At 41.6% G+C, this 24,330-nt stretch overlaps 1 protein-coding gene across 1 annotated transcript; it reads right to left on the reverse strand.

Moving 5' to 3' along the window:
• Positions 1 to 379: 379 nt before the first annotated feature.
• On the reverse strand, positions 380 to 2,980 carry LOC107759502 (protein TILLER ANGLE CONTROL 1-like). The gene is made up of 5 exons (XM_016577464.2): positions 2,894 to 2,980; positions 2,619 to 2,655; positions 1,962 to 2,536; positions 1,743 to 1,863; positions 380 to 734 (listed from the first exon to the last, which is right to left on the reverse strand). The coding sequence occupies exons 1-5, from the start codon at positions 2,897 to 2,899 to the stop codon at positions 721 to 723; spliced, it is 753 nt and encodes a 250-aa protein (XP_016432950.1). The 5' UTR covers positions 2,900 to 2,980; the 3' UTR covers positions 380 to 720.
• Between the last annotated feature and the right edge of the window lie 21,350 nt (positions 2,981 to 24,330).

Consider the following 24,330-nt stretch of genomic DNA (forward strand, 5'->3'; position numbering starts at 1 on the left):
AGAGTACAATATATATAGTTGAGTGACTTTTTTGTTACAAATAAAAGAAAAGTGACTTTACACCATAATTTTACATAGTTTAGTGACTATTTGAGTAATGGACTCCAATGAGGTCTAACGGAAGGAAAAGAAGTATATAACGTCCATGGATATAGAGGAACAAAATGAGAATAATAGTATGGGAACTACATAACTGATCTTTGCTCCGTGGTATCACACCAAATTAATAAAACTTCTAAACGCCAACGAATGACTAAAGGAAAGGAGATAAAGAATACCTGAGACAGCAAGATACATATTCGCCATATAGACCAAATAATGCAAGTTGAGAACAATTGACATTACACATGGGATAAGAATCATTCTGTTTAATTCGATGTCTGTAAGTGGTGGTTACTTGCAGAAGAAAATAGATGCGCACAAAGTTGACAGTTCATGTTCAAGAATATGACGATGAAATACCTCCAAAAATAACAAACCGATCAAATCAAACCCTAGAATTGACATCATATATATAATATTGTAACGAAGACCAAAAGCTAGTCACCTAACATCGTAGAATTCTCAGGCTCTAGCTGTTTGCAATATATGACTTTCACCAATGGAATATCTCTATGTCCATTTGAAAAAGAGTACTACTCCCTTACCAAACATAACGATAATTATTGCTTCTCATTTCAAAGCAATTAGAATCGATTGCACTGAGTCAAAGCAGCTTAATCAGGCAATAGTTTCTGCAAATTCAATGAAGGAAAAATAAACATCAGCGTAACAGGTATTAGCAATTGCGATCTAGCTATATAAATGCATTAGTAAATTAAATACATAGTCACTTGAAGAATCACACTTTTTTTTCATACTAGAGAAAGAGTTGGCAGAAGAAAAAAAATGTTGGATACAAGGAAGAAACATTTTAGTAATCTGGATCGAAGAGAAGCCCATTGGGGAAAAAAAGAAAAAAAAATAGAAAAAAGAGGGAAAATGTTGTAACATAACCAACGATAGTCACAGAAACGTACTGCTTCTAGGGGGTGGCAAACGGCCGGGTCAGATCAAATATGGGCGGGTCGAAAACGGGTGATAAAAACGGACTAATAATATGGATATCCATGACTTCTTAAATTTGATCACTTTTGGGAGAATTCCTAGTCTCCCAAACTTGAGGAACTCCCAATTTGAGGTTTCAAAAATATAAAAGTTAAACTCATTAGTTATCCACCGGTTATCCATTGGTTTCCATTTTCTAAATGGATAATATGGTTCCTATCCATATTTAACATGTTTTTAAAAAGTTCATTATCCAACTTATTTTTTAATGGATAATATGGATGGATAACTGTTACTTTTAACCATTTTGCCACCACTAATGGCTTCTATCTGATTGCCCTCATGCAGATTATCCGGACCTTTCGTTTAGAATTATTCTATGGAATTACGAAGAAAAAAGTTCAATACTTTATTCGGATCAAAATATGAGATTAGTTTAATTTACGTACTAGAAAGAAAATTTAGCATTAGTCCGTTGTAGAAAACGTTATCTCAGGATAAGAAAAACTTTCTGATACGTACTGTTCAACTTAACCACATATATAAACGTTATATTTTGAAAAGTTTGGAATATATTTTCTGCAATTTTGTATAGGTCAAAGGATGAGAAACTAATGTGTAGCTAGCTTGTCTTATAATTTTAGCGTTTGAATAGGTTATATTGATCCTTAGACCAATTGCAAATAAAAGCAGACCTTGAATTTTCAGAAGGGAAATAGATTCCAGCATAGTAGCAGCTGCTATCACTCGACTGGCTTTATGATTCTTGCTTTCCATATCTGGATGAACCTTCCTTTTCAACACCCTTGTCATCAACTACAAGTAATTAATTACACAACTAGTTAATTAGAGTTATTATTAATCACTTAAAATTGGATGAAGAAAACTGAAGGATTAATTAATTGTAGGCTGACTTGTTGTAGTTTCAGGATGGGATGATAAGAATCCTCCCGGACTTGAGGGATAAGCTTCTTAGCGAAAGAAAGTCCATTCTTCACTTGGAAATTCGAAGCTTTATTCTTAGTCATGAATAAATCTGGCTGAAGCTTGTCACCTAGATTAATATTATTTGCGCCAGGAATATTCTCCTTATCAAAATCAGCTGAGAATAAATCTGCCAGTGTGATCCTTTCCTTCTTAATTTGATGCTTCTTTCTTCCCTCTTCCTCCGATTTGTTTGCCTTTAGTGCCTCATGATGACTTTGTTCATGTCCATTTGCATACATCAATGGGTTTATAATAAGTTGTTCATCTTTCTCATCATCACTAACTGTTATTTCACATTCTTCATCTTCAACTTCAATGTCTAGCTGGTCACATTGATCTTTTAGTGGACCGAATCCGAACGTGCCAATTGTGAGGATTCCTCCTTTCCATCCGTCCAACATATGCGCCATTGACGCATCTTGAAGAAGAAGTTGTGTGTCGCCAATAATCTCATTGCTGATTATCACCTCATTTTTCTTCACATTCCGATCAAGCAATCCATCTGCCAAAGTATAAATTATTGAACAAACGTTACTTTCTTTTAAAAAATATACGACGCTAAAAAAGAAAATGGATAGGTTCACCTTTCTGATTATATTTGCGGTGCACCCAACTGAAGATCTACTCCCGGAAAAGAAAGAATAACAAATGAAGTTGAGAACTTTTGATGGCGAACAATTGAAATAAGTAATTAAAGTACTATTTTGTTTCGGAAAAGAGGAGAGCAGGGGAAAGGGGAGCACTAAGCTCCCGCTATGCACGGGGTCCAAAGAAGGGCCGGACCACAAGGGTCTATCGTACGCAGCCTTAAATTAGTAAGAACACCGGTGAGTTTCGGATAAAAAGAAGTGGCATGTACCTTCATTTCCTTTTGCTAGCTGATTTAGGGATTTTTCAACGAAGTTGGAAATGGAAATTGATTGAACTTGAAATGTATGACACATTGGAATTATACAAAATGCCACGAAGGTTTTAAAACTGGAGTAAAAATCACGTAGATTTTAATCTCCAACAAACCGCAACGAAGGCTTAACTCTCCAAACGGGAGTACACAAAAAACCACAAAGGTTGGAAACAAGGTTATAGTTTCCAGAATAATAAAAGTAACACAAATACAGAAATTAAATTATTAAATTATTAAATTCCTTAAGATTGTTGTTCCTCTGTACTTGTAAATAATGATTCTGGAAATTAGAACGTTAGCTTATAAACGTAAATATAAATAAAAAAACAGAAATTAATTCGAGCCCACTGAATTCACAGTGTTTCCTTAAGGAATTTAATCCCCTCCTAGTACCCAAGGTTATAGATTATTTCCTCCCAGGATAAAACGAATTACACACTGGTGTAGCGGTACTTCAAACCCCAGTGTTTCAGCGAACACAAAGTTCGGCAACAAATCACACTTATGGATGCTTTGTTTGTAGTTAAAAACAATGCAGAATAAGGAGGATAACTCAGAAGTCGAATGGAAATTCTGAGAGGAAGGAATGCAAAGTATAGCCAATGTTGAATTCTTACTGAAGAGAATATCAAATTGCAATTCGTTTTTCCAGTGTATACGCAGTGTATACAGAGTGTATATCCAGTATATGCAGAGTGTATATCCAGTGTATACAGAGTGTATATTAAGTGTATACAGAGTGTTTCAAGTGTTTTTTCCGATGTGTTCTTCTTTCTCTCCAACTTATGCTCTATTTATAGCAGTTATTTGAGAGAAATCCGCCCCTTCCATGGTGCAACAAGCACTAGATCATGGAGAAAGCACTTACATGGTGGTATATACACTTGCTTGGTGGGAGGAGCACTTGCACCATTGTGGGAGGTGCACTAGGCTGCATTGTTGCTTAGTGTTGCAACACAATACACGGATTGGAAAACATCCGTTACAAACACGGATTATATCACGTTAATATTCACTATTAACAAATAAATTTGGTCCAAAAAATTAATCAATCGATCGATCATTTGACCAAATCCGAATCCAAATCCCATTTCCCATTCACTCTAATTTTAAGACTATTTCATCTTAAACAAAAACTCAACAATCCCCCATATGAATGGGGAATGACTATATCACGGAAGTATGCATGAAAAACTTGTGTGATTTGCAAACAAGAATTAATTGCATCTGGATAAGTAGGTTTCCCTTTGAACTTTCCGTAGTGAACTTATGTCGGATATACTCGGTCAATCGGTAGATTTGATATCTTTGAACCGTCGAACTTTAGTGTATACCTAGACAACCATAAGTCACACAATCAATCCCTTAACCGTCTTTGGTTCTCATTGTTGTGTTCGTTTCAGCCATGAACACTGCCTGGTTTCATAAGTGCGTAGAGAATTGGCCTTGCAAAATTCTCCTTGAAGCGGCTAACACTTCACACTTACATAGGTGATTCCTAAACGTGTCATCCCGTAGATACACTATTTGATATACCATGTATCAAATTTAGAAATCATTAAAAAGCCTTAATGCTTTATCCTTGGTACTGAACATTGTCTCATCACGAGAATGGACTAAAACAAATTTTGTTGACAATGTTGAACCGTCATTAATGACTTTGTTTGAGCTCCTTGAACCTAGATCTTGGGATCTCCAGTCTTCTAGGTAGAGTTACCGCCACAATGACTTGTTCTCGGCCATAGTCCCATTCCCCTCGATGATTTCTCAACTACCTCTCTAGTTAGGCCTTTTGTAAGTGGATCTGACACATTATCACTTGACTTTACATAGTCAATCGTGATAATTCCTCTAGAGAGAAGTTGCCTAACGGTTTTATGTCTTCGTCGTATATGACGAGATTTACTGTTATACATAACGCTCCCAGCCCTTCCAATTGCCGCTTGGCTATCACAGTGTATGCATATTGGTGCCAACGGTTTAGGCCAAAATGGAATATCTTCCAAGAAATTCCGGAGCCATTCAGCTTCTTCACCGGCTTTATCTAAGGTTATGAACTCAGCCTCCATTGTAGAGCGGGCAATACATGTTTGTTTGGACGACTTCCAAGATACCGCTCCTCCACCAATAGTGAATACATATCCACTTGTGGACTTCGAATCAGTTGAACCGGTGATCCAATTTGCATCACAATATCCTTCAATCACCGCAGGATATTTACTGTAGTGCAAATCAAAGTTTTGGGTATGTTCTAACTATCCCAAAACTCGTTTCATTGCCATCCAGTGAGATTGGCCTGGATTGCTCGTGTATCGACTTAGTTTACTTATAGCACAAGCTATATCTGGTCGTGTACAATTCATGATGTACATTAAGCATCCCAACACACGAGCATAATCCAATTGTGATATGCTTTGGCCTTTGTTCTTTGCTAGTGCAAGATTCACATCAATTGGAGTCTTTGCAACTTTAAAGCCCAAGTGCTTGAATTTTTCAAGTACTATCTTAATATAATGAGATTGTGACTGTCACACCTCCTTTTTGCGCGCCCGCCCCGAAGGGTTAAGATGCGCGGGGAGTTTTTCCAATTTAAGTGACAAATATTCGAAATGGGATTATTTATTTAATTCAGAGTCGCCACTTGGGAAAAGGTTTGGCTTTTGGTGTCACAAGTCACCGGTTTATCTTGAATCCCAAATCGAGGAGATTTTCGACTTTTCCAAATGAAGTCTGCGAACCAGAAATTCTAAGCAAGGAATTCTGTTGACCCGAGGGAAGGTGTTAGGCACCCTCGAATCCCGTGGTTCTAGCACGGTCGCTTAAATTGTTATAATAGCTAAATATCTGATTTAAATACATGTTGTAACTCATGTGCTTTTATTAAGTTTTAACCGCTTTTATTATTATCATTTATTTTACAGAATTGCAACGTCGTGAAAATGCGTCTCGAACCACGTCACAATCAATGCACCCGTAATTGTCGACACATTTGGACTTCGTTGAGATTTGGATTTGGGTCACATCAATGTGCACCCGAATTTAAGAATGTGATTTAATTAAACCGCGCCAACAGAACCTAACGCGTTATTATCTTTGTAGGAGGCCATGAAGTTTATTAAATGGCCTATCTTGAATTCTAAATAACTATCGTCAGTTGTTGAGGGCCCCGCAATTGTTTTTTTTTTATTTTTGGCGAGGCTTGTCCTATTATTTTAGAAGGGTATCCTACAGTGACTACATTTCTATTATTTTTATTTCCAGAGATGGAAGAAAAGAAAGCGTGTGTGCTAATTGAAGTATATACTTCAGCTTAAACCAAACTCCTGTCAATTTTGATTGATTACTTTTAAGGTAAAAAGGACGTCATGCCTTTTACGAAAATGATTTGGTCGAATAACAGATTACATATGAGATAAGATGAAATGCAATACTTAATCCGAACATTTCTTAATTCGAACTTAACTGAACTTATTTGAACTGGGTTAAAGGATAACTGGCGAAGTAAAATGCTTTAATTTATCATATACAAGTTAGCGAAATACAACGTTTAATCCGAGCATTTCTTGTATTGAGCTTAACCAAACTTATATGGGCTAGTCTTAAAAGAAACTAAATGAAACAGAAAATGGTATTGTGTAAAGTCGAAATATGCATACTTATACTAAACAGACAATTATCGAGCCCAAATACAAAAGGGTGAAACTCAGTCGGCTATCAGTATACTCTTTTGAACCATTGAAACATGAGCTAAATCAATTTCCACAAGGCCTGTTAATGTACTATGAATATTACAGCAAATGCTTGAACTTCTTCAACCTTTTTCATTTCATGCTTTCAGACTGTTCCAATTACATCAATATGGGATTTGAAATGTGTACCTGAAAATGCCGAAAGTGCAAAAGAGAAGGAGAAGAAGATAGGAATCAGCAGCAGCCAAAAGGCAGAATTAACAGTAGCAGCAAGACAAAATGCAGCAGCAATAGCGAGCAAGATAGCAGCAACAATCAGAACAGCACAACAGAAAGGATTCTGTTGCGAGATGGAACTAGAGTTGAAGGAGAACAACTCGATGAAACAGCACACAGTGCGATACTCCAGACAGTCCAATTCCGGAATATACCAATGCAGCAGAACACTAACAATAATCTCAATTGAAGAAAGAACACTGCCTAACGTATTGACAATAAATGAACTTCAGACAAACAAGACCAAATTTCTGATTTCTTAGTCTGTTTTCTCTCTTTCTTGCTCTCTTTCTATTCTTGTCAACTCTCTCTTTTCTTTCTATCTTCACAGTGGGTGTGTGTTTTCTTTTCTGTGTATCTCTCAATGTCTCTCTGTGTATTATCCCCTTTGTCTATTATCCCAAAAAATCCCTCCCCTTCCACTGATGGCTCCTCTATCTCTTAATGTGCCTCCCTTTTATAAGCCTCAACATCAAACCTTTTAACAGCCTGTTAAATTAATCAGATACCCCTCCCATGTGCCCCTTTCTTTTCAGTTTCCACTCAGCTATTTAAGTATTAATCTCATGACATTCCCTTGGCAGGCTTTAACTTTTCATTTTATTATCTAAAAGCAAGTATGGGCAGTAGAATATATCTGACAGCATATACTGTCAGATTGTTTAAAACTTAAAAGCTTCTTAATGCAGAAAAACAGGCTGTGCACAAGGCACATGAGGTGCACCAATGCACATGCTGTGCACGAGTGCACATGCCTTCCAATTCAGAATTTAAACATAAACAATCCTTTTCACATTGACTGATCCAAATCAACAACTATAAGTAAACAAAACTGGTTCTGAATTGATTTCAACAAATGTTCAACAGAAGCAAATCGATTTACTATGCTCAGACAGTTGAAATTAATTGACGACACATGTCGACTCGACTATATTAGTATTAACATACACAATCGTAGCCAAAAATCAGACATTTAAACGGTATTGATACATGGTTCGCATTATACTGACTAAGCAGAAATACACTCGAGGAGTCAACTAGTCAGTCCAAACTCGAAAATCAGCTACTTGCACAAACAAATACATAATGCCTTATCAGAAAAGGAGGGGGGGGGGGAATTTAGACAAACAAACAGAGGTTCAGGCGAAGTGGTTGAAGCACAGTTGATAGAGGTCAAGGACATAAACAGAAAACGAACAGACCCTTACAACAATCAAACAAACCAAAAACAACTAAGAAAAGAAAGAAAACTCACCTTAAACCGCAAAAAGATCGAAACCTTAACTCGGACTTGGTCAGGCCTTTCTTAAGGCTGAATGGACTTTAAACGAAGTGTTTCTCAGACGAGAAACACTTTGATTAAAGTCCATTAGACCTTAATCTCTTCGGTTGAACCAGTGACGGAGGAACACCAAATTTCCAAAACTCAGATCTGGGATTCATGCCTCCCTGATCAGATTCGGACCAAACCAAGTATGGTTTGGTCACGAGGGGGGTCTGGGGAGTGTCTGGTATGAAACTGGGTTTAAACTGAGTAGATCGAGTTTTGACTCGAATCTTCAAATGAAGATTCGAGGACCTGGGGGGTGATTCGAACTAAACGGTTAACAGGTCTATGTTCAGGGTGGTGAGGGGGTTCTATGGTATTCATGGCGAGGTCATCGGCGTTCATGCCGCCGGGATTAATGGCGAGGGATAAGGGGGCGGCTAGGGTTTTGTGGGGAAGGAGGTGAAGACGGAAGCTGGGGTATTGGATAGGGGGCAGGGTGTGGTATGAGGCTTATATATGGAATGGGGGGATTGATTTCAACCGTTGGATGAGACGAGATGGACGGCTTGGATCTGAAGGTTCAAACGAAACGTCGTCGTTTGGCTCAGTAGGGGTCAGAATTGGTTCGGGTAACGGGTCGGGTAGTGGGATTACGGGTGAAAGATCTGGACCGTTGGATCGGCTTGGTTTAAACGGTTGTGATGGGTTGGCATCGAAACGACGTAGTTTTGGTGTTAAGCTACGTCGTTTCATGGCCTGGGGGGTGGGCTGTTTGGACTGGTGGCTTGGGCTGTCCGTCTGGGCTGAGTTTGTTGGGCCAATTTTAACAAATTGGCCCAAGTCCGGAAGGGGTCTTTTCTTTCTTTTTTTTTTATTTCTTTTTTTTCTTATTTATTTTAAAACAAAACTAAGCCAAAAATCAAATTAAAATTAAATACACACTCAAATACAATTATTTGCACACATACTAAAATATTTCAAAACAGGTAAGGTCAAACCAAATAAAATCACGGACGAAAATGCCTAATCACGATTTTCTATTTAACGACCGGATTACGGTTTGAATTATGCAGGACACATATTTTTTGAATTTTATTTTAATAAAGTAAATAAATAAAAATGGGCCAAAGTCATAAATAAATCAACAAAGTGCCGCACAAAAATCCGAAATTGTACAGCAGGGCCAATTATATTTGTTTTTATTTCTTTTTGGAGTGATTGTCGTGTGAAACAAAAATCACGTGCTCACAGCTGCCCCTCTTTGTTCGGAAACACGAAGAGTTTTCGTGCAAAGATAAAGTGAGCGTGTATGAACGATTTTTGCCTATGGACCACTCCGTATGAAGCATTTTTTTTTTTTCGAAAGATATGACCGAATCTTGTTTCAAAGATTTCCTACATATCCTGGGCTAAACAGGAATCAGGTCAATGTAGTTCGAGAAGTTTTGGTAGCTGGGGCTACCATGGGACTGCAATGCTTGCTGCTACTGCTGCTGCTGTTGTCACTGCTACGTCACTGACCGCCTTATTACAACCAAACGAAAATTGGAAACTGAACTAACTACTTATATGCATGTCAACTGCTAGTTACAAGATTCCTATCTATGATTCTTTTACGACTTGATCTTGGGTCTTAGCTGATTCTGCTTGTAGACTCTGATCCGAATCTTGATGCTTGCGAGTTGCGGCGACTTGTTTTTAATCTCCGGGATACCGAATAAAATGTGACTGGCAGAGGTCAGGACCTTAGTCAAATGTTGGAGTCGATTTGCTTTCCCTTTACTCTGATATCTCGGGATATCTCTTTTTTTTTTTTTTTTTTTTTTTTTTTTTTTCTTTGATTCCGAACTGGGATTTATCTCGTGAGTCATTTCGATCCATGTGGCTCGAGGTCAGACCTGCGGGAGAAAAGAAACAAACAAACGAAATTTTCTGCCCCAGTTTCACTAGGAAAATTTCGTTACTTATTCACCAGGAAGTTCATAAAATTGATGAAAGAGGATATGCGTGCTCAGTTCAGGGTTGGAGCCCTAATATCGACTAGCTGGGGAAAGGTTCAGTTTAAGGTTTAAAACCCTAACGCCGAACAAAGGAAGAATCCAGTTTTAAGACCCTAATGCTCACTAAAAGGAAAATTCAGTTTAGGGTTTTAAAACCCTAATGCTGATTGCATGAAAAAGCTCAGTTTAGAGTTTAAAACTCTAATGCTGGCTGAAAGGAGAAAGTTCAGTTTAGGGTTTAAAACCCTAATGCTGACTAAAAGGAAAATTCAGTTTAGGGTTTAAAACCCTAATGCTGATTGCATGAAAAAGCTCAGTTTAGAGTTTAAAACTCTAATGCTGGCTGAAAGAAAAAGGTTCAGTTTAGGGTTTAAAACCCTAATGCTGACTAAAAGGAAAATTCAGTTTAGGGTTTAAAACCCTAATGTTGATTGCATGAAAAAGCTCAGTTTAGAGTTTAAAACTCTAATGCTGGCTGAAAGGAAAAAGTTCAGTTTAGGGTTTAAAACCCTAATGCTGACTAAAAGGAAAATTCAGTTTAGGGTTTAAAACCCTAATGTTGATTGCATGAAAAAGCTCAGTTGAGAGTTTAAAACTCTAATGCTGGCTGAAAGAAAAAAGTTCAGTTTAGGGTTTAAAACCCTAATGCTGACTAAAAGGAAAATTCAGTTTAGGGTTTAAAACCCTAATGCTGATTGCATGAAAAAGCTCAGTTTAGAGTTTAAAACTCTAATGCTGGCTGAAAGAAAAAAGTTCAGTTTAGGGTTTAAAACCCTAATGCTGACTAAAAGGAAAATTCAGTTTAGGGTTTAAAACCCTAGTGCTGATTGCATGAAAAAGCTCAGTTTAGAGTTTAAAACTCTAATGCTGGCTGAAAGGAAAAAGTTCAGTTTAGGGTTTAAAACCCTAATGCTGACTAAAAGGAAAATTCAGTTTAGGGTTTAAAACCCTAGTGCTGATTGCATGAAAAAGCTCAGTTTAGAGTTTAAAACTCTAATGCTGGCTGAAAGGAAAAAGTTCAGTTTAGGGTTTAAAACCCTAATGCTGACTAAAAGGAAAATTCAGTTTAGGGTTTAAAACCCTAATGCTGATTGGTTGGGGGCAAAGTTCAAGAATACTAAGCGACCTCTCTTTTTTTTCTTGTTTTAGTAGAAGATACAAGGGAGTTTCGTGGAAACTTACCTTTCGAGTGAATTCCTTATTGCCAAAATATTTCTTGCACCCATGTACCTTCTTCTTTGGGCGACACCTGCTCCTTGCACGGTTGTCTTGGATTACACCTGTTTCAACTTTTCAGACAAAGGACAATTGTTAGTTCGGAAATGACGGTCGGTTTGGTGACCTTGATCGTTCCCGGTTGCTTTGTTGCGTCTTTATTCCTGTTGTGAAGTCCTGCCATTGATTTGATTCATATGCCGAAACCCTTTAGACCGCTCAGGCTTGTATTTCCAGATTCTGTGATGATTTGCCTCGTAAGGCTCTTTTTTTTTCTTTTCTCTTTTTTGTGTCCCGTTTTGCTTGGAGGTTCTCAACGGGGATTTTATTGGAGGTATTTTGTCGGGATTTGTACAAAAGGGAAGCTTTGTGGGGAATATTTACAAAGTGGATTCTTTGTGTGGAATTTTGTACAATGGGCATGCTGGGGATTTATTTCAAAGTGGGATTTCTAGGGTTTGTTGGGGTAAGCTTGTTGGGGATGTCTACAAAAGGACTCGCTGGGGTGTGCTGGGGAGATTCCATTTTTTTTTTTTTTTTTTTTTGTATTGGGGAGATTCTGTGGGAGATTGTACAAGACTCTGTTGGGATTTGTACAGGGGGAGACTCTGTGGGGATTTGTCCGAAGGTGGACTTGCTGGGGAAGATTTCAAGATTTCTCTCTTTTTCCTTTACTCCGGAATACCATCAAACGTCATGCTTGGGTAATCATATCAACGAGATGAGGTGCTTTCCATCATGAGACGGGATTCCGTGAAAACAAACCATGCCACCTACTCTTTCCGGTGTGTTCTGAACTCGGGGTAAAAATGCAAAAGGGATTCGAAAAGAAACAAAGCAGGGGAAAACAAATCAGAAAAGGAATACCCTTTTCGGGGCGAGAAAGACTTATCTGAGGAAGATAACGCTGGCTTTAAATGACATGACATGCTCTTTGGACTGGACATCCGACCTTCCATGAACTTGCGTTTTCCTGAACCAGAACAGATCTGTGATTCCAAAACCGGTGGAACTTCGCCGAGACCTTCTTGGAGTGGCGTCATTCCTTTTCGGCCGACAGCGCCCTTTGCGGGTTTTCACTGGCTGACCTCTCTCATTTCTCTTCCTGTCATCGCTTGATAGCACTCTTTGCGAGTTCTTCACTAAACAAGCTCTCTCATTTTGGTTTCTCTTCTCCCGTCGCCTCGTGGTGCCCGAAGGTTTTCACCGCCGAGACTCTCTCATTTTATTTCTCTCAACTCAGGGTGTGCCGGTTTCCATTTGTGATGCTTATTGGTTTCCCACTATCTTTGGTAATTGATTTGAAGGCTTGTACTTGGTAAAGAGAGGTAGCTGATACTAAACTTCTCAAGTGTCCTGACATGCCCCGGTTTTCAATTTCAGGGCTGCTGGGATTTTGTTGTTGGTGTGACTGAACCTCAGGGAGAGGCTGCCTACGTATCCTTTCGGAATCAAGTCAAACGTAGTTCAGGCCTCAATCAATGTTTTTTTTTTTTTTTTTTTAACGGCTCAAAAGGTGGTAGCGAGAATTGGGTAGTGTTTGGGGAGTAGTGGGGAATAAACACCTTCGCCCTTTTCAACGTGTCAGGACCACTTGGAGTGTGATCTAGACGTAGTACCTCTTGACTGCATCTGCATTCACCGCTGTGTCAGGGTCATTTCCTTCGATATCACCTAAATACAATGCTCCTCTTGGCAATATTTTCCTTACGATGTATGGGCCTTTCCAATTTGGGGCAAACTTTCCTTTTGCTTCTTCATGATGCGGCAGAATACGCCTCAGTACCAATTGTCCTACTTCGAAATTCCGAGGTCGGACTTTCTTGTTGTAAGCACGGGCCATCCTTCGTTGGTATAACTGTCCGTGACAAACTGCAGCCATCCGCTTTTCATCAATCAACGTCAATTGCTCCAGTCGAGTCTTAACCCACTCGCTGTCCTCGATTTCTGCTTCGACAATGATTCGAAGTGAAGGAATCTCTACCTCTGCCGGTATTACGGCCTCGGTTCCATAAACCAAAAGATAAGGAGTCGCTCCCACCGATGTGCGCACCGTAGTGCGATACCCCAATAACGCAAAAGGTAACTGCTCATGCCACTGTCGAGAACTTTGTATTGTTTTCCTCAAAATCTTCTTGATGTTTTTATTTGCAGCTTCTACAGCACCATTGGCTTTTGGCCGATAAGGAGTGGAATTCCTGTGTGTTATCTTGAATTGCTCGCACACGTCTCCCATCAAGTGACTGTTCAAGTTTGCTGCATTATCTGTAATGATAGTCACAGGAATACCGAAGCGACAGATAAGATTTGAGTGTACAAAATCCACTACAGCTTTCTTGGTGACCGACTTGAGAGTGACAGCCTCTACCCACTTTGTGAAGTAATCGATGGCAACCAGTATAAACCTGTGTCCATTCGAAGCCTTTGGTTCAATTGGTCCAATGACGTCCATGCCCCAAGCGACAAATGGCCAAGGTGCGGACATGGGATGCAGTTCCGTGGGAGGTGCATGAATCAAATTACCGTGCACCTGACACTGATGACACTTCCGGACAAAGCTAAAGCAATCCTTTTCCATGGTCATCCAGTAATAACCTGCTCTAAGGATCTTCTTCGCTAAGACATACCCGTTCATGTGAGGTCCACACACACCTGCGTGTACTTCGTGCATGATCTTTCTCGCTTCCTCGATGTCGACACATCTTAAGAGATTGAGGTCCGGAGTCCTCTTATATAACAATTCACTGCTCAAAAAGAAACCACTTGCATGTCGCCTAATGGTCCTCTTTTGATCTCCAGTTGCATGCTCGGGGTATTCTTGTGTCTTCAAGAATCTCTTGATGTCATGGTACCAAGGCTGCGTATTTGATCCCGCCTCGATTACACTGCAGTAACCGTGTCTTTCCTTGATTTGGATTTCCAAAGGATCGACGTGGGCGTCGCCCGGGTAGGGTAGCATAGAAGCCAGAGTAGCAAGTGCATCTGCCAGTTCATTGTGAAACCTCGGAATATACCTGAATTCTATTGAGTTAAAGCGCTTGCTGAGGTCCTCCACATGTTGTCGGTATGGGATAAGTTTGACATCCCGAGTTTCCCATTCGCCTTGAACTTGCCGGATGATCAGGTCAGAATCTCCCATAATCAGTAAGTCTTTGACATCCTGATCGATTGCCATATGTATGCCCATAATGCAGGCTTCATATTCAGCTGTATTATTTGTGCAGAAGAAACGAAGTCTAGCTGTGGCGGGATAATTCTGACCGGCAGGTGAGATCAAAATTGCCCCAATCCCTATACCCTTGGCATTCACGGCTCCGTCAAAGAACATCTTCCAAACATGAGCTTCCTCTGAGATCACTTCTACGGTGTTTACCTCTTCATCTGGAAAGTAGGTATCCAATGGCTGGTATTCCTCATCGACCGGGTTTTCGGCCAAATGATCTGCTAACGCCTGGGCTTTCATTGCCGTGCGAGTGACATAAACTATGTCGAACTCCGTAAGCAAGATTTGCCATTTAGCCAGTCTCCCAGTAGGCATTGGTTTCTGAAATATATATTTCAAGGGATCCAACCTGCTTATGAGGAATGTAGTGTGGGCTTGGAGATAATGCCTCAGCTTTTGAGCAACCCATGTGAGAGCGCAGCATGTCCTCTCCAACAGAGTGTATTTGGCCTCGTAGCTGGTGAATTTCTTGCTCAGGTAGTAGATCGCCTGTTCCCTTTTCCCGGTCACATCGTGTTGCCCCAGGACGCAGCCAAAGGAGTTCTCCAAGACTGTCAGATACAAGAAAAGTGGCCTCCCTGGTTCGGGAGGGACCAAGACTGGGGGATTCGAAAGGTACTCTTTGACTTTATCAAAGGCTTCTTGACACTCCGTTGTCCACTTAATCGCCGCATCTTTTCTTAACAACTTGAATATGGGCTCACACGTGCTTGTCAGCTGGGCAATAAACCGACTGATGTAGTTCAGCCTGCCCAAAAGACTCATCACGTCTTTCTTCGTTCTTGGGGGGGTAGATCTCTGATAGATTTTATCTTAGTCGGATCTAGCTCGATACCTCTCCTGCTTACGATGAAACCCAAAAGTTTACCCGACGGAACTCCGAAAGCGCATTTGGCTGGATTTAGCTTCAAGTCATACTTCCTTAGCCTCTCGAAGAATTTCCTCAAGTCTTGGATGTGATTATCCTGTGTCCTGGACTTGACTATTACATCGTCCACGTACACCTCTATTTCCTGATGCATCATGTCATGGAAAATGGCGGTCATGGCCCTCATATAAGTAGCCCCAGCATTCTTTAAACCAAACGGCATGACCCGATAACAGTAGGTGCCCCAAGGCGTGGTGAAGGCAGTTTTCTCGGCATCCTCTTCATCCATCAATACCTGATGATACCCAGCGTAACAATCTACGAAAGACTGTATCTCGTGCTTGGCGCAATTGTCAACGAGGATGTGGATGTTGGGCAGCGGGAAATTATCTTTAGGACTTGCTCTGTTCAGATCTCGGTAATCTACACATACTCGAGTTTTCCCGTCCTTTTTCGGTACTGGAACCACATTCGCCAACCATGTTGTATATTGGACTACCCGGATCACTCCTGTTTTCAGTTGCTTGGTGATCTCCTCTTTAATTTTGTCACTGACCTCGGTTTTGAACTTTCGTTGCTTTTGTTGAACCGGAGGACAATCAGGATGAATCGGCAATTTGTGAACCACTAGATCGACACCTAGTCCCGGCATGTCATCATATGACCAAGCAAACACGTCTTTAAATTCAAGAAGAAGTTGAATTATCGCCTCTCGCGTTTTCTTGTCCGTGTGAATGCTTATCTTGGTCTCCCGGATTTCTTCCGGGGTTCCTAAATTTACCGGTTCAGTGTCATTCAGATTCGGCTTAGGTTTATTCTCGAAATATTCCAACTCTCGGTTTATCTCCCTAAAAGCCTCTTCCGCATCATATTCTGGTTCTGGATTCATTAATTCGCAGTTAAATAGCTCATTGTGACCTGGGCGTGAAGTCCGCAAGCATGTCATATTTAAAGCCGCATTATTAGGACTGAAAAGGAAGATAAGAGGAAAAGTAATAAAATCAGAACGAAAGAAAGAATAGGAAAGCAATGATGATTTTTTTTTGAAAATTGGAAGACAACAACGTTTACAACTAGGAATTCGGAATAACAAATGAAAAGAAGAAAACGTTCAAGTTATGTCCCGGAGATAACTTGTGATACAGGAAAGGTGGCAGGACAGGTCTACCCGGACTTCCGTCTAGTTGGGAATGGCGTGATCTCCCAGTTTTGGAGCTTGGCGTTTGGCCCCATGTATATCATCTCAGCAGTGCTCGTGCCTTCACCTGGTTGAACCATGTGGACCTCGTAGAGCATTTCCCTCATTGCCCCACATATTTCCTTGATTTCCTCAACTGTGAAGACCTCATCTTCTTCTTCTTCAGTGTACCCTGGCCTGACAAAAGTCGCATGTAAATCCGGCAGTGGTTGAGGCAACTTCCAGCCCTCATTTCTCCTTTTCTTTGCCCATTTTTCGTCTGCTGGAGTAGGTTTGAAACCTAGTCCAAAAGGTTTCTTGATGACTGGTAAAGTAATGGGTTCCGTCGTTCCCTGAAGATTTCGTCCAAGCCCCTTCCCCGGCCTAAATCCGTGTCGGATCATCTCTTTGGCCACCATAACCGAAGCGTTAGACAAGAAAGGCTGGGGGCAAGGTACTCCCTCTTCGTGCTGCTCTGCCAATACCACCTCGAAAGCTTGATAGACCGTATGCTCACTCCCTTCTCTTGGTTCAAGATACGGGATAGATGGGTCCCGATAAATGGCATGTTCATCTTCTCCATGGACCACGATCTCTTGGTCTTCATACTCGAACTTCACCATCTGGTGAAGAGTAGAAGGCACGGCTCCTGTCGCATGGATCCAAGGCCTTCCAAGGAGGAAATTGTAAGATGTGTCCATGTCGATCACTTGGAAAGTGACTCGAGATTCGACTGGTCCTATGACCAGCAACAGGTCTATTTCTCCCATGGTGTCTCTCTTGATACCATCGAAAGCTCTCACGCAAACGTTGTTGGGTCGGATTCTTCCGGTCTCAATTTCCATTCTTTGCAGCGTGGAGAGCGGGCAGATGTCAACACCTGATCCCCCATCCAGCATCACCCGCTTGACATAGTAGTCCTCACATTTGACTGTTAAATGCAATGCCTTGTTGTGTGCTGCTCCTTCCGGGGGTAGATCGTTCTTGCTGAAGGAGATTTGGTTGACGGCGAAGAATCTTTCTGTCATCCGCTCTAGTTGTTCCACCGAGGTTTCGACCGGTACGTATGCTTCATTCAGGGTTTTCAGCAGGATCTTTTGATGCTCGGTTGACCTCATTAATAGTGACAGCATGGACACTTGCTCAGGGTGCTTGCGCAGCTGGTCTATCACTTCGTAATCCGGCATCTTCATCTGCTTGAAGAACACTTCCGCTTCTTCAACACTCACAGGCTCCTTTGGAGGGAAACGCCTTTGTGTGGCGTTGTTTAGTTCTTGGGTATTTGAGTACCCTCCAACGAAAGTATTTTCTGGAAGTTCTTCCATGACCTCCTTACCTTTATACGTTACCAAAGTCTTTTGATAATTCCACGGCACTGTGGACGGGTTGGTCATTGGCTTTTGTGGCACGCGTCCGATAACCACTGGCTCATTCAGCCGAGGTGGTTGAATCATCCCCCGGACCACATAGGCCCCTTTTGGCACGTACATAGGTTTTGCCTTTTTGATCCCGAAGTTCTGCGTCTTCTTGGCTTGACCCCGCGGTACGTAAAGAACTCCACCCTTTGCTGGTACTACTTTCTTCTCCACCTTCTTTTCAGGCTTGCTTTCTGCAGCCTTGGCCTCTTCCCCCTTTCTGATTTCTGGTCTATTTCAGGCCTCCTCCATGTGTCGACAATGGCAATTATGGCTTTCAAGGCAGGGTCGAACTCTTTGTCTTCACAAATCATGCCGATCAGCGGCCCATTATTGTGAGCGGGCAATGGATTGTTAGTTACATTTGGGATCTCTTCGTCCCTTAGCACTATCTTCCCCTGCTCTATCAAGTTTTCGACCACTCTTTTCAATGACCAGCAGTCGTTTGTATCATGTCCTTCGGCCCCTGAATGATAGGCGCATCTGACTCCGGCTTTGTAAGAAGGAGATGTCGGGTTTTGCCTCGTTTGGGGAATTGGTTGCAAGAAACCCAACTGGACTAGCTTAGGGAACAATGTGGAGTATTGTTCACCAATGGGCGTAAAAGTCCGCCGTCGAGGTGGCTCCTGGGGGCGGTAGTTATTCTGCGGGGGTTGTGGGTTATAGTGGTTGCGGTAAGGGAGCTGATTTCTGGGAGGTGGAACTGGGCCTCGGTTGGCTTGTTGTGGTGAATGGTTATAAGGCTGGGCATTCATGACCATATAAGGTTGATGAGCATATGCCACATTTGAGTGGGGGTAGTAGTGTTGTGGGGCCCTTCCCGAAAAATGGGGCCTGGGATGACGATACTCCCTTGCTTCAGAGGCTGCCATAGCCGTTTCTTCCTTCTTCTTCCCCCTTGTCGTCCCTCCAGACCCGCTTTGGACGGCCTGGGAGGTTGCCCTTATGGCTGCTTGACTCAATATCCGACCCGTTTTCAGCCCATTCTCTACCATCTCTCCTATCTTGATTGCTTCCGCGAATGGCTTACCCATGGCTGACATCATGTTTTGGAAATAGTCAGACTCTTGAGCCTGGAGAAAGGTAGTGACCATTTCCACTTCATCCATGGGAGGCTTCACTCTCGACGCCTGTTCATGCCACTTAATAGCATACTCTCTAAAGCTTTCCGAAGGCTTCTTCTTCAGATTCGACAGAGAGTTTCGGTCTGGCGCAATGTCGATGTTATACTGGAATTGCTTTACAAAATCTCTGGCGAGATCATCCCATATATGCCATCGGGACATTTCCTGATCCATATACCATTCTGAAGCTATCCCTACTAAGCTTTCCCCAAAATACGCCATTAGCAGTTCTTCCTTTCCGCCGGCTCCTCGCAATTGGTTGCAGTATTTCTTAAGATGTGCAATGGGGTCACCGTGCCCATCGTATTTCTCGAACTTGGGGGTCTTGAAACCCGTCGGCAGGTGCACGTGAGGGAACATGCACAGGTCGGCGTAAGAGACGCTCTTTTGCCCGCTCAAACCTTGCATATTCTTCAAACTTTGTTCAAGGCTTCTCATTCTCTTAGCAATCTCATTTTGTTCTGCAATCCTGGGGTTCTGATCCTGTCCCGGTGCGAGTTCGCACTGAGGCGGTAGAGGATTATTGTTGGTAGCGAACCTGGTTGGTTCCATTGAGAACGATGGTGCTTGGAATGTAAAAGAGGATGAGTCGAAGCTTGGCTTGTATGTGGCAGGCTGTGCCGTAGCCGGGCAAGGCGATGCAGTAAAGATATTCATGCTTGCATCGGTGGCCGACATTCGGGGATGAGGCTCAGAAGGTGATCCGGCGGAGAAAACGGAGTTGGCTGGGTACCCGAATGGGGTAGCAGGGTAATTTATGGGGACATTAGAAGTCCCACCTGACCTGGAGAATAATTCAGGGAATCCGGGGACGACACTTGGCGGCTCTTTCCCATTGTTCCAATCATCCAGCATTTCCAACATGCGGAGCCGCAGGATTCTATTTTCTTCTGCAGTTGCGGATTCAGGCGTGAGGACGGCTGAGATTGAGCTCTCCTCAGAGACGGGGACTGTTTGCAATGGAATTTCCGAAGACATTTCCACACTTCCTTTTGACCTGGTGAAGTAGGTGTGAGTACTGTTTCTGGTCCTAACAATAGGTAGTTGAACACCTCTCCTTGACCTCGTGAAGTATGAGTGCGAGGCCAGACTTTCACCAAACCAACCGTCTTTTCAAAAACCCTGGAAACATGCTCAATGACAAGCGCACGGTTAATTTGCAGCAAATAACAGATAGTTAATCTCACGTTGGGCATGATGCACCTATACAGTTAAGTGGATTACTATATGTCTGCTACGAGAGCACGCGTCATTCCGGTATTTTCCTCTTATTTTTTCTTTTGTTTTTTTCTTTTATTTTATTTTCATTTATTTTTCTTTTATATTTTTTTTTGTAGCAAAATAAAATGCGATCGGATCCGATGAGGATTGCCTACGTATCACGATACTCACGTGAATCAGATCATTACGTAGTTCGAAAACACAAATGAGCATGAAAGAAGCAAATTCTTTATTATTGAAGCAGTCTATTACAAACTACATTTTGCAAAAGAAAAAGCAAACTTTGAAAATAAACCTAGACTCAAAAAATAGACTAAAAATCACCCTGATGAAAAAAACAGGCAGAAGATGCTAAGATACAGATTTGACCTATGAATGCATTATGGTTTTAAAAATTGGTTTCCGCGGGGCGTCGTTCGGCCTCGCCGCGGTCCTAGGCGTGAGATCCCTCTCAAGTTGCTCTAGCTCGTGCATAGTCTGCTTGACATAAACCATTACTGCCGAGAGGAAGGTAACACTAGACATGTTCTCACATCGTAGACATCGTCTGGTGATGGCGTGGGCAACGGCTTTGATCCTATCTCTGGTTTGCTTCTTCTCTACAAGCAGGTGCTTTATCTGATCGCTGCATATCTTGAAGACTTGAACATCTTGCACGTGTTGATGCTTCAATCGCCGTACTTCCAATTTCATATGGGCTATTGTGTCATACCAGTATCTGCTTTCCATTTGGAAATCCTTGGCCTGACTAGCTGCTTTGATTTCAAGTGCTGCCATCTCTCTCTTTATTTTAGCAATAGTCTTCTCGTGGTCGCCTTCCAATTGATTCAGGTGTCTGCGATGCTTATCTGCTCTTGTATCCCACTGTGCCTTGAGCTCTGCTATGATGTTTTCAGATTTCTCCAAACCATCTCGCCATTCCCTGATTTCACCTTTTAGCCCTTTTATCAGCTGCTCGTCCGATCGACGCCTTGGTTGTCTATCTGCATCCCACCTTATCTGTTTGATCTGGGCTCTGAGCATTTCATTTTCTTGAATCAACCTGTTCCGTTCTCCCAGATCGGTAGCAACTTGCACGTTGTGTTCATATTTCAATTTTTCCACTTGTTGCTTTAACCCGCTGATTTCGGTGCAATAGCCTCTTTCTTTTGCTAACCAATCCCACTGCTTTTGTGATGATTCGGTAAAATTCCGGATGTGGGGTCTCTTAGCTGGCCTTTCGTGCTCGAGTTCCCTTCTGTACCATGCAAGGTAACCTGGCGCCGTTTCTCCTTTGGCTTGATCCCGCACGCAAGTATCTGATTTCAAATATTGACCCTCATTCCAGATTTGGCGAATCTTTGCTTCTGGGAACTGTCCGTTAGGACTTATCTCGATTGCTTGAGTGCTTAGATCTTCCTCACGAGGTACTGTCTGGCATTTTCCGAACTGTCTTAAAACTCGGCCGGGTGCGTAAGGTTGAATGCTCTTAAGCCCCATTAGCAAGAAATGAGTTTTAGTCGCTGACATATATAAGACCTCATCAACGGGCAACCATCCCAACTTCCATTGTATTTGGCTGGCAGTAAGAGCTTGAAAGAACGAGGTCCAAGCCAGGACTCCTTCGGGCAAACTGATCTCTTTGGCTCTTGCGTAAGATTCTTCTATGCGGGTCTTATCCGGGGAACCACGGCTCAAAATCTCGGAATGATGGCAAAGGTGCTCGGTCATCCATATCTGCAGGAGCAAGTTACAACCTTCGAAGAAATTTCCCCCAGCTTTACAAGCTGTGAGAGCTCGAAAGATGTCGGATACCACCATAGGCGCGAGAGTACTGTCACTTTGCGTGAGTAAAGTGCTGACGACCCCCGATATCTTCAAATCAATGTTTCCATCTTTCCTGGGAAATACCAGAAGTCCCAGAAACGTTATCATGAACGCCACCCGTCTGTGCTCGTCCCACTTCTGACGAACTCCTTTGCTGCACAGTTTGTTGATTGGATTATTGAATCCCCCCTCGTGACCGTATCTATCATATATGAAGCATGGAGTACAGAATCCGGCTGCTAGATCCGGGTTGTGGACTGTTCTAGGTATTTTCAATGAATCCAGGAACCGATGTACTGTGACGACTCTTGGGGCGACCAAGTATTTTTCCCTCAGCGGAAGTTCAGTATTCCCGATGTATCCGGCCATTTCTTCTAAAGTTGGGGTGAGCTCAAAATCAGAGAAATGGAAAACATTGTGCGCCGGGTCCCAATAGGTAACCAAAGCTCTTATGATATCTCCCCGAGGCTGGATTTCCAACAGACCCACAAGACCTTTCAGATTTTTCTTAACCTCATTTTGCCCTTCAACACCTAGATCATTCCACCATAGCCGTAACTTGATAGGGATTTTGGTCATTATTGAAAAATGTTCATTTTGCATCGTGCTCATCCTGCACATTTATTAAGGTGATTTTAACAAAAATGACTTACTCAAAATATTTTACAGAGGGGACCAAGCTTTGAACACGGCCTTTAAGCACTTCGGGGAAGAAGATTTTAAGGCTGTGTGGGTCTAAAAATGCTAAGGAAAACCCAAAAGTGGCTATTTATGCAAAGTCAACCTTCCGGCGTCCCTTTCGAGAACATTCGGCTATTCATGTCAAAAACAGCATCACCTGACTTATTTATGACTCTTTAAAAAATTTGAAACATATTTTTTTTGATTTTGGCTATTTTAGCAAAATGGGGGTTGAACCCGACGAGGGTTGCCTACGTATCTCACATCCGGTGAGAATCAAACCGGCGTAGTTCGGGGCATACCGTGAATAGAGAAAATTAAATAAACCTAAAAATCAGAAATAAGTATTTTTTTATTATTTTTGAAGAAAGATAAAGACTAAAGAAAAAATAATTTTTGCAATATTTGGACTATCAGTCTGAATTTATAAAAAGGGTATTACAAAAGAAAGAAATTTTTTTTTTTTGAATTATGAGTTTTCCATTTTTTTACTTTTAAAATAAATACCATTTCTTTTTTTTGATTCTGAAAGTGAAAGAAATTTTTTTTTTTTTTATATATACCCCCTTTTTTAATAATTCAAACTAAGAAGACAAATTTTGTTTTTATTCTTTTTTCTTTTTTCTTTAGAACAATTCTGGTGAGGTTTTGACAATACTTGAACATTGGTTTTATTTTTCCAAAATAAGTAATTATCTCCCCACGTTGCTATTTTCCTCTTTTTTTTTAGAAACCGGTCAGCATGCGGAACCGAAGCAAATAAATGCACAAAACAAATAGGATGCAGCAGGGTGGTCTTTTCAATTCAGGTTGCCTGTCCTAGACGGACCCAACCCCTGTGTTGAGCCCCCTAAGTCAAATGCAACATAATGCAAATAAACGTTCCTACTAGGGATCCGGCATGAAGTTTCGTTATACTAGGTTTAAACCTTGGTATTTGTTCTAGACTGTGTACCCGAGCGGACCAACTCGAGTCGAGGAGGGGCTACGTACCGGGGACCCGCGAGATCGTCCGGCTTTGTAACTTGTCCGTCCTCTTTCTTATTTTAGGTATTGACATTAACAGAATAGGGAGTCTCGACCAGCGAGCTTCTCCCCGGAGGTAAGAAGAGAAGGGTTTCGGCACAGTTTATATACAGTTCAGATAATATCAAAGCGGTAAAAGACAGCATTTAGCACATTATGCAAAAACATGTAATAAAGATCAGATAATAAAGCCAAATATAACAATTATTCTAAGCTCGAATTCTTGAACCCTGAACCAGTGGTTCTGGGTCCACTTGTCCCCAGCAAAGTCGCCAGAGCTGTCACACCTCCTTTTTGCGCGCCCGCCCCGAAGGGTTAAGATGCGCGGGGAGTTTTTCCAATTTAAGTGACAAATATTCGAAATGGGATTATTTATTTAATTCAGAGTCGCCACTTGGGAA

Source organism: Nicotiana tabacum, chromosome 7, assembly GCF_000715075.1.
Source record: "Nicotiana tabacum cultivar K326 chromosome 7, ASM71507v2, whole genome shotgun sequence".
NCBI classification, from domain to species: Eukaryota; Viridiplantae; Streptophyta; class Magnoliopsida; order Solanales; family Solanaceae; genus Nicotiana; species Nicotiana tabacum.

Coding starts and splice junctions, on each gene's coding strand:
- LOC107759502 (XM_016577464.2), bottom strand. Junction 2,537..2,618: donor CCGCAAATATAATCAGAAAG/GTGAACCTATCC, acceptor ATACTTTGGCAG/ATGGATTGCTTGATCGGAAT. Junction 1,864..1,961: donor CCATCCTGAAACTACAACAA/GTCAGCCTACAA, acceptor AATTACTTGTAG/TTGATGACAAGGGTGTTGAA.